The sequence below is a fragment of the Pediculus humanus genome, genomic scaffold (genome assembly GCF_000006295.1).
Source record: "Pediculus humanus corporis 1103172107371 genomic scaffold, whole genome shotgun sequence".
NCBI lineage: Eukaryota > Metazoa > Arthropoda > Insecta > Psocodea > Pediculidae > Pediculus > Pediculus humanus.
The window spans coordinates 569,371-580,810 of record NW_002986999.1 but is presented as its reverse complement, the minus strand read 5'-3'; the positions used below and the strand labels follow the sequence as shown (position 1 = coordinate 580,810).

At 24.4% G+C, this 11,440-nt stretch overlaps 1 protein-coding gene across 1 annotated transcript; it reads left to right on the top strand.

The window, feature by feature from the left end:
- Positions 1-8,227: 8,227 nt before the first annotated feature.
- Phum_PHUM015970 (class B secretin-like G-protein coupled receptor GPRcal3, putative) lies at positions 8,228-10,790 on the top strand (the record flags this gene model as incomplete). Its single annotated transcript, XM_002422762.1, has 10 exons — positions 8,228-8,251; positions 8,353-8,535; positions 8,752-8,908; positions 8,987-9,109; positions 9,190-9,382; positions 9,462-9,594; positions 9,677-9,827; positions 9,931-10,038; positions 10,330-10,505; positions 10,731-10,790. 10 exons carry the CDS (start codon positions 8,228-8,230, stop codon positions 10,788-10,790), a joined length of 1,308 nt encoding a protein of 435 aa, XP_002422807.1.
- Positions 10,791-11,440: the final 650 nt, after the last annotated feature.

The window sequence follows — 11,440 nt, the reverse complement described above, 5'->3', positions numbered from 1 at the left end:
ATAATAATAATAATTTTATTAACTTTTTTTTTTTTAAATGACCATTTACAAACGATCGTATAAAAAAATTTTAAATATTTATAATAATTTTTTTTCCTTCGTTTGTTTGTCTGTTTGTTTGTTTGTTAAAAAAAAAAAAATTATATTCGATGTTTGTCGTGTAAATAGACACTCATTTAATATATATTTGCATTAAATACAATCATAGAACGAATAAAAAATAAGAATAATAATAATGAAAAGAGTTATTACAACAACAAAAAAAAACTAAAAAAAATAACGGTAAATAATATTACCGCCATTTTAAAAAAGGAAAAAATGGAAAAAACGAGGGGAAAAAAAATTACCAAGTAATTAATTAAAAAAAAAAAATTTTTTTTTAATACACTTTAATATCGCGAGAAAAAAATGGGGAGGGTGGGGGGTGGAAAAAATCATTTGCGTTATTTGCTTTTAAATGCGAATTCGCGACGCCATTTTTATTTATTAAAAATATTATTATTATTATTACCCGAGAGTATAAAAAATTTTTTAAAAAAAGAAAATCGATCGGAAAAAAAATGTTTTTGTTGATTCGATAATAATAATAATATTAGGCGAACATAAAAAATTAATATTAACGATTCTTTTCAATGAAATGATAATAATAATAATAAATTATTATTTACGTTTATTTTATCATTATTATTATTATCATAATAATATTTTTTTTCGTCTAAAACGGAATTTTAAAACCCGATTAAAAAACAAAAAAAATTTTTTTTTTCTTTTCTTTTCTCCTTTTCCTACATTCAATTTGTCATTCGTTAATAATAATAATAATAATAATAATAATAATAATAATAATAATAAATTTTAGTTTACCGTTTTTATTATCATTATTAAACACGTGATGACACGTGGGCGTTAGTTAAAAATGTTTTTTTTTTTTTTTTAAAACAATATTGCATGTTTGAATGTTCGTAAACAAATGAGTAAAACTTTATGTATTATTAATGATTGATGATGATGATGATAATGATGATGATGGTGATGATGATGATGATGATGGTGATGATGATGGAACGAAAACTTTTTTTTTTTTGAACGTTTTAAAAGATTTAAAAAAAAAAAAAACAGGAGAATAAATAAATAAATAAATAAAAGGAAAAATTACTTAAAACTTTTTTTTTTTAAAAGGTTTCATTTGGGGGATGGGGAGAAGGAAGGGGAAACACAAAAAAAAACTTTTTAAATGTTTTTAATTACTTCCGCCGTGTTTTTCTCCCCCATTTCAAAAACAAAAATTTTTTTAATTTTGTATGTAAACGAATTTAATCAGTTTTTTCCTTTTTAAAATCTTAAAGTACCTCGAAAATTTTGTTTTTTTTTTTTTTTTGGGGGAATTTATTTACGTCATCATCACGTAATTAAACGTCAATTTTCCGACATTTGACGAACGAAACCATTTTTATATATATATATATATATATATATAGAAAAAATTAGAATTTTCCTCAAAATGAAAATTTTTTCCTCCTTTTTTTATATGAAAATCTCTCTCTCTCTTTCTCTGTCACAAAAAAAATTATTTCGACACCACCCAAACTTCTCGTTATTTAAAAAAAAAAAACCAGTAAAAAAGAAAAAAACGTTATTAATAATGATAATAATAATAATTGCTTTCGGGTAAAAAAAAGTCCTTTGTGTTAAATACCCGTAAACGTTATGATTTTGCCTTTTAAACTCGGATTTAAATATCAAACAAAATTTAGGAGGGAAAACATTCAAATTAATTTTTAATTAAAAAAGAAAAAAAAATAAATAAATACATAAATTTATGTATATTTATTAAAATTTATTTATTACTCCGTGAAATTAATAAATTTTTTTTTTTTTTGCATATAAATAAAATTTTAATATAAATTATAAGAAATAATAATAATAATAACATTATTATTATTTTTATTTTTCCTCATTCGCCATTTTTTTTTTTTTTTTTTTTCATTTATGATTTTTAATATTGCGTACTTATTATTATTATTATTTTTACTCGATTAAAGTTTACGTCTATGTAAGAAGAATTTCATAAACTCGTCGGATTTGAAGTGGCCAAATTCGTTCGAGCCGGGTTTCTAATCGAATTTTCCAGAATGAATCTTTAACGCGACGTGTGACGTCATTTACGAAAATTTTCTAAGTATTTCGAATTCGCATAGCGTTTTTGTTTGTTGTTACTACCACGATTTTTTTTTCTTTAAATCCCGCAAAATTTTTCACACTCCCGATTTTTTTCGACTGTTATCATTATCATTATTATTATTATTATTATTTTATATTTTTCAATATCTGTAAAAAAGAAAAAGTTTAAAAAAAAAAGTTATGTGTTTGTTTTATTCTTAACAGACAAAAAGAAAAAAAAAAAAAAAATAAAATTACGAGTTTTTCCTTTATTTTCCTTTTTCTACTCACTTTTGTTGAAGCAAAATTTTTTTCTCACATTTCTAACGAAAAAAAAAAAATATTGGAATCAACCAACCAACTGGAACGTTTTCCAAAATGGAGACAAAGAAAAAGAAAAGAAAAGAAAAAAATTTACTTCAAAATTTTTATGTCCTCCCCTCCCTCCCTCCCCCCCAATTTTTTTTTAGTTACGTTTCTAGATTTAATAATAATAATAATAATAATAATAATAATAATAATAATAATAATAATAATAAAAATAATAATAATAATAATAATTTTTTTCTTATTTTGAGTCGTGTAAAAAAAATTATTTCGTTTTGACACGTTTTCTATCACGAAAAGGAAAAAAAATTTTTTTATTTTTATTTTTTCCTTTTGCTAATTCCACGACGTTTTTATTTTCCCATATTAAATTTCCCCCTTTTATCCGCGATTAACTTTCGAACAAATTTTAATCCGCAAAAAAAAAGAAAAATTTTCACAAAGAACAAAACAACGAATATATACGTTTGTAAAAAATAACAAGGATAAAATGATAAAGATTTTTGTTGTTATCACACGTGGGAGTAAAACGTTTATGCCACGACTTTATTGACTCGTATATGTAAATAATATTTTCAAACTATTTATAGCCCTTTTTATTTTTATTTTTTTCAAAAAAAAACTACAATTCGATTCGACCGAAAAAGAAAAAAAATTAATGTCGTGGTAGGAAGAATAAATATTATTATAAAATAAAACGTGGGATTAGAAAATTTTTCCCTTTTTTTCAATATGAATTTGACCTTACGTACATTTCAACGTAATTTTTTTTTTTGGGAAAAAAAACTATAATGGAATCCATTAATGATAAAAAAAAAAAAAAAAATTTTTCTTTCATTTTGCGGTGTCAAATTTACTACTACAATCAAATTTCATAGATATCGAAAAGAAAAAAAGAAAATTTCATTTTTTTTCCTTTTTTTTTCGTCTCCTCCTCAAAGGAAAAAAAAAGAAAATTTTATTTAAAAAAAAAAAGGAAAAAGTAAAAAAAAAAATTTTTTTTTCCTTTCGTATTTTCACCACAGATTTTTCTTTTTTTCTCTCCTTCTCCCTTTCTCTCTCTGTCTCTCTCTCTTTCCTTTTACACTTTTTCCAGACAAAAAATAATTTCCTTTTTTTACCTTTTTTTTTTTTTTTTTTTTTAAGTAGTTATTGTTTCGGATTTCAAAGGAAAAAAAAATTTTTATAAATAATTTTATTATTTTTATTTTCATTTTCAAAGTTAATGTTTTTCATTTTATTTCTTGCGATAATTTTCTCATTCTCGTAAACCGAAAATGGATAATGATAATAATAAAATAAACGTGGAAGAAGATAATAGAATGTTTAAATTTTTTTCCTTCTTTTTTTTTATTTACAAAAAAAAAAATTTTCTTTTCAATATTAAAATTTTTGTTAAAAAAGAAAAAGAAAACTTTGCGACACTTTTTTTTTTTATTCCTTTTGAAAGGAAAACTTTTCTTTATGAAAGCCAAAGGAAAAAATTATTTTCCTTTTTTAAACCTACGGGAAAAAAAAAAAAAAATAAATAAATAATTCAAACTTATTTTAGTCATCGTTTTTTTTTTTTTCTCTTTTTATTCGAATCACATTAAAAAAAGAAGGAAAAAAAGGAAAAAAAAGGAAAATTTTTTTTCTTTTTTTCCTATTCGAATAATTTTCCGTATTTCGCACCATTTAAAAAAAAAAAAAAAAATTTTTCTTTCAAAATATAATAAATAAATAAATAAATTCAACTTTATATTAATAAATTTTTTATTATCGAGTTATTATTATGTATTATTTCTTTTATTTTTAACATAATATTAAATTACGCGTGCGTGCGTGCGTGAGTGCGTGAGTGCGCGTGGAAAAAAAGAGAAAAAAAAATTTTTTTTTTTTTTTTTTTTAAATATATTGCGAATGATTATTAAATGGCGTAGAAAATATTTAATTTATATTTTTATTACGTTTTCGCCAAAGATTTTTTTTTTTTTTTTACGAGTAAAAAATTGATTTTCAAGTGGCTTCTTCTTCTTCTTTTTCTTCTGCTTATCTTATTTTTTTTCTGGTTTCATAGAAAGCGGTGGAATTTAAATTTTCTTTTTTTTTCATCGGAATTTTTTTTTTTAGTTTTCGATTTGAGTTTTTTTGGCTTACACTTTCGCGTTTATTAAAAAGTAGAAGATAAAAGTAGTAGTTGTGGTGGTGGTGGTGGTGGTTGTTCCCAGTTGATTATTGTCGGTTTTTGGAGAAAACCTTCTTTCTAAAAGGTTAACGTTTAATATTAAAAAAAAAAAAGACATAAACCGAATAAGACGAAGTAAAATTAATGACGTTTACTATCACTACGTTATGACGTTTTTTTTATTGTTTAAGGTTTTAAAGTATGGAAAAAATTTATTTTTTCTCTCTCTCTCTCTCTCCAGTTAATCCTATCGTGTGTGGGTGCGTGAGTGTGTGTATACGTGTGCGGGTCAACTTTAAATCACACACATATAAATATATTTTTATTGAAATTTTTTTTTTTAATTAATTTTTAAAATTTTGTCGAAAAACCTTTTTTTTTTTTTTATTGTTGTAAAAATTTATGAACCGTAAACCTTTCAAAATATCATTTCATAATTGCCTTTTGCTTTTTCTTTCTTTTTTTTATAAAAACCTTTTTCGAAAGGTTCGAAAAACTAGAAAAAAAAAAAAAATAGATATTTTCTCATTTTTTTAAAAATGAAATTATTCGACATGTGACGTAATAACCAATAAATTATGCACACTCAATGTGTTACAAAACGCACGTTTCCTGAAAAAAGGGTCACCACCACCACCACTACCCCAACCCCCACCCCCACCACGACGACGAGATTAAAATAAAATTTATTTTATTTTTTTTTTCTCCACGATCCCAAGTGAGTAAAAAAAATTCAATCGGGAAAATTTTTTTATATAAATTTTCCAAAAAAAAAAAAAACGTTCAAAAGAACGGTAGTGGAAAAAAAAAGAAAAATTTACATTCGAAACGAAATTTAATAATAAAATTAATAAAAAAAAAAAAAATTTCAAATGTGAAAAAATAAAAAATTAAAGTCGGAAAAATAAAAAAAAAATTTATTTCCTGAAGAGAGAGAGAGAGAGAGAGAGAGAGAGAGAGAGAGAGAGAGAGAGAGAGGAACAGAGAGAGAAAGAGAAGGAGAGAGAGTGAGAGAGGGAGGGAAAAACGTTAACATTTATTAAAAAAAAATGACTAAACCTTTTCGAAATCTCTTTAACACATACCGCCATCACCGCCATTACCACCACCACCCCTTTCCTTTCCTTTCATCTCTCTCTTTCTCTCTTTTTCTCCTCTAAATTTATTTATTTTTAATATCAAATTAAAATTGGTACAACCGTTTCCCGTAAAAAAAAAAATAATAGAAAATTCATTCGCAAAAGGAAAAAAGGAAAGAAAATTCGTTCGTTAATGTGTGAAAATAAACAACGAATTAAATTATTTAATTGAAAAAAAATATTTTTTTTCAAACAGCCGTTTTGTAATCAATCAATCAATTCATTCATTCATTACTACAATAAAAAAAAAAAAACTTATAATTTCAAATTTAGAATTTTCGTATTCGAAATTAAATTTTGATTAAATTTTAACTTTACTAATAAAATGGAATTGTTTTTTATTTTTTTTTATTTTTTTATATTGAAACCTTTTCGAATCACATTTTTTTCAATTTTATTTTATTTTTTTTGTTTTTCTCTCTCTCTCTCCTTCTCTCTCTCTCTCTCTCTTTCTATCATTTTTTTCCTTTTTCCTTGAGCATAAAAAAAAAAAGTTTAAAAAGTTATATGGTATCATCATTCCTTTTTTTTTTTTACTTTTAAATCGTCATCGTCATCGTTGACCTTTGACTTTTTATTTATTACACACATTTACATATATATATATATATATATTTGTCCTCTAGTTTTTTTTTTTTTCTCTTTTCATCTTCTTCATATAAAATGCAAAAAGAAACCTAACGAAAATAAACAAGGATCAAAAATAGAAAAAAAAAGAAAAAAAAAAGGAAAAACTTTATCAAGAAAAATCGAATCAATTTGATATTTATATACATAGAAATACCGTTTCCTTTGAAACGAAATGAATTAAAGTCAAACACACACGCACGCACTTACGCACATACGCACGCACACGCACGCACACATCCGGAAATAAAATAGTTTTACTTAAAATCCTTTGTTTTTGTTTTTTTATTTTTTTTTTTAATTTTCTCTTTTTTATTTGTTTTATTTTTCAATCAATTCCAATAAATTCACAAACTTTTTAATTTTCTTTCTTTTTCTCCCTACCTTTTTTTTACTTTTAAATCATCATCATTATTATTATTATTAATATTTAAATAAGTTTTTCATTGTTATTCCTTTAATTTGTGATTCTCATAGTAATAATAAAATATAAAAATTTTAAACTCATAAGTAATATTAAATTTTATCGCGGTGATGATAATGATGATGGTAATGATGATGATGATAATAATAATAATCGATCTGTGAAATCATGATGATGATGATGATGATGATGATGAATTATGAATTTTATTTTATTTTGCCGACGCGTGAAAAATAAAATAAAATAAAATTTTAAAATTCAAAAATCGTCATCATTTTAATTTTTGAAATGATGTGTGAGAGAAAAAAAAAAAAAAATGGAGCAAATTGTTCGTTCGGGAAAATTTTCTCAATTTTCTTTGACGTTTCTCAACCATTTTATTATTTTATCAAAAATTAGAGTTTTTTAATTAATTAATCAATTAATTAATTTGACGGAAAATAAAATTTCACGTACCCCGAAAACGTACCGGAAACGAACAAACGTACGAACGTACGTGAGAATTTAAAAAACTTTTTTTTTTTTGTAATTTTATTACTCGAAATTTTATATATACGCATCATCTATCATTATTATCATTATTATTATTATTATTATTATTATTGGTTGTTTTTCCTTTTTCGAATCCGTTGAAAAAAATTTTTAATCACGCACGTAAATATAATTAATTTCAAATGTGTGTTAGGTCAGGTGTAACAATATCCATCGGATAATAAACGAGGATTTGTTTTAAATTTAAAAAAAAAAATAATAATAATAACAATAATAATATTTCAATAGATATTTGATTGATGATGATAATAATAATAATAAATTTATTATGTAAATCCAAATTGGGGGAGTGATGTAAAACGTTTCCGACGGAAAAAAAAACCTTTACGAATTTTTTATCCTGGAAAAATGCACGTACAAATAATTTTTTTCATAATTTAAAAAAAAAAAAAAATATCGATCGGTGTGCGTGTGCGTGTGCGTGCATGCGTGTGTATACATTCGTACTTTCGTATTATTAAAAAAAAAAACCATAATAATAATAATAATAATAATAAATTAATTGAGAGGAAATGTATAAACAGAAGAAAATTTCACGTTTGCTTGCGGCTTATTTAATACCGCCTTCTCCCTCCTCTTTCCTCCTACGACTCCCCCTACTCCTCCTCCTCCGTATTACCCTTTAATTTAATGACCGCCTCCCCATTAGTATTTTCCAGATTAAAAAAAAAAATTTTTTTTTTTTTTGTTAATAAAGCAATTAAATTTTTCTTTTTTTTCTCTTTCAGTCACGTTTCCACAGAGAAAATAATTATTATTATGATGGCATCAATATGAAAGAGTGACAAACAGTTGATGATAATAATATTATTATTATTATAAAAAATTCCGATGAAGAATTTTTTATTTTTTACGGTGAGTTTTCTTCCCTCCCTCCCACACACACACACACAAAAGAATTAAATTAAATAATATTAAAACTAAAACTAAAACTAAAAAAAACCTAAACTTTTTAGTTTTTATTGCCGATTGTACATCCTCAAGGGACGCCATTTAAAAACGAAAACTTATGCAGGACAAGAAATGATATTTATTTGCCCTACGATGAATTTAACATGGACAGTTGCGTTTTATGCTATCGTTTTATGTCCAATTATAGCTTCAAAGAAAATTCCCCATTGGATTTATCCGTTATAGAGGTAAAAAAAAAAAATTTCTTCTGCTTTTTTTTTCCTTATATATATTAAAATATGTGGAATTCGAAAGAGATCATCGTTTCCTTTATATAAATTTTTTTTTTCCCATTCAGCTTTTTATAAGTTTTTAGCCATTTTTCATTGTCTCCCCTTTTACCACGAATATCACGGCCGGCTCCCTTAAAAAAAATTTATCGTTTTTTTTCTACTTATTCTTAGACTATAATGAAAAATCATAGTAGTTATCAAGATTTAATGGAAAACGAAACGATATTAAAATCATTTATAAATTCTGTCGCCGTTAATAAATGGAAAGAATGTTGCAAAAGTGCATCCGATTGTTGTACATCAATGATTGCAAATAAAACTCAAAAAGGTTTCTTTTTTTTTTATTTAAAAAAATTTATTTTCTTCTCAATAATTATAAATAAATAAATAAATAATTCAATTACAGTAGAAAATTGGTGTCCGAGAACTTGGGACGGATGGCTTTGTTGGCCTGATATAAAACCTGGAAATCAAGAACGAAAACTTTGTCCGAATTACGTATTGACAAATATGGAAAATTGCACGAATTGTGAGTTTAAATTCATTTTTAATATTTTTTTTTTTTTTTAAATTATTTATCGTTTACAAAAAATGAAAAATTTTCCTCAGCATTCGCATTAAAAACGTGTGAAAAAAATGGAAAATGGGCTCATCATCCATTTGATAAAAATAACGAATGGACCAATTACACGCCATGTTCGGCAAAACCAATGATTGAAAAAAGAATGTATGTGACAATAGGTTCATATGCACTTTCCGTAATAGCTCTCGTACCTGCACTTATCATTTTTCAAAAATTCAGGTAAATATTATCAGTAATAATAATAATAATAAATTTTATTTTTTCTCTACAAAATTTTAAACTTTTTTTTTTTAAACAGATCTTTAAGGTGTCATCGTATTATATTACATAAAAATTTATTTGCTTCTTTATTGTTTCATTGTTCGACGCAAATCGCATTCAATTCCGAATTCATACTCGATGATTTATCAGGGAATTCGAGAATAAGCAAAGTAATTAAAAACTCGCTCACATATTATTTATTTATTTATTTTTGATTTCGTTTAATAATTTATTTATTTATTTTTTTAATAGAACGAATTGAGTTGCAAGGCGTTGTTAGTCGCAACGAAATATTTCAGATTGACAAATTATTTTTGGATGTTTTGCGAAGGTTTTTATCTTCACAGGCAAATCGTTAATGTTTTTGCCGAAGAAGCGAGCCTTACTATTTTTTACATCATCGGTTGGGGTAAATTTAACATTTTTTTTTAGTTTTTAAATAAATGAAAAAACGCTTTCCTTAGTAAAATATGAAATTTTATTATCATTATTATTATTTTTAGGAGTTCCCATTATTCCTGTCGCGATTTTTATTGCGTTTCGAAAAGCCATTCACGATACGGATTGTTGGGCTTTACCATCAGATTACATTGATTGGGCATTACATCTTCCATGTCTTTTAAGTTTATTGGTATTAATATTATTATTATTATTATTTATTTTATTAAAAATTTAAAAGAAGGGGGGAAGGTAGAAGAAGAAATTTCTAATAATAATTTTTTTTTATCAATAGATCAACACAATTTTTTTAATAAATATCGTTACCGTATTGATAATGAAACTTAGAAGCGGTCATTTGGATGAACAAATGCAATTCAGGTATGAATTCAATTTTTTAAATAATAATAATAATAATAAAATGTTTCGTGTTTAGTAAGAAAAATTTTTTTTATTTTTTAGGAAAGCTGTAAAAGCAACGTTAGTTTTAGTGCCACTTTTCGGAATACATTTTTTATTTACTTTATACAGACAGAAAAGTGTTTGTTCGAGTATCGAAGGAGCTTATGCGTACATAAGGTCAACATTTGACGGTTTACAAGGTTTTCTCGTCGCTGTTATTTTTTGCTACGTAAATTCAGAGGTATTTTTACTAGGGGGGGGTAGGGGTGGGGGTGGGAATTTCATTTTTTATTACAACCCTACATATGGAATAAAATTTTTATTTTTATTTTCGATCAAAGTTATAGTTTTTTTTTTTTTTTAATAAGAAAAACTATTAAATATTATTTAATTCAACCGAGACATCCATCGTTCGCTACTGAAAACATTATTTATATTTTTTCACGCGACGCCATTATTTTTTTAGTTTGTTTTTTACAACACAGATGTCACTCTTTTAATTTATAAAGAAAATTTATATATGTGATTTTGATGATCCCCACCGGCGGTCTTTAACCTTTTTATTATCAGAAATTGTTTTTTTTTTTTAGGGTGAAATTTAAATTGTTCCACTTTATATGACTAAATCCACTTTAATAAATTAAATATATATATAAAAAAAAAATTTTTCCCTAAGTGCAAAATTTAGTTCAGCTTTTAAAATTTTCTTTTTCTTTTTTTTTTTTTTTTACGATATTCACGACAATAAAAAATATTTATTTCTTATTTAGTACATATATATATATTTATACACAAAATTATATATATATATCGATCGATCGATTCATGATATTGTTTACATAAATTTGTATTTATAAATATAGGTATTGACGGCAATAAAACGATGTGTGAGAAATCTAAGGGATAAACATAATCTCAACAATTTACAGTCAACCTGGATCGGTACCTTAACAACGGATGTGTCATCTCAAACGGCTTTTTAAACACGAATGAATGAAGTCAAAAAATTATAAATTACAGTTTTTGTTTAACGTACATATATATATATTTTTTTAAATAATAAATGTGTTTGATTCTTTGTTTTCGAATACGTAAAAAAATGTTTAAAAAAAAAATTATTAGTATTATTATTACCGTCGAAACGTTTGAAGAGCCGAAAAAATACTTATTTATTTA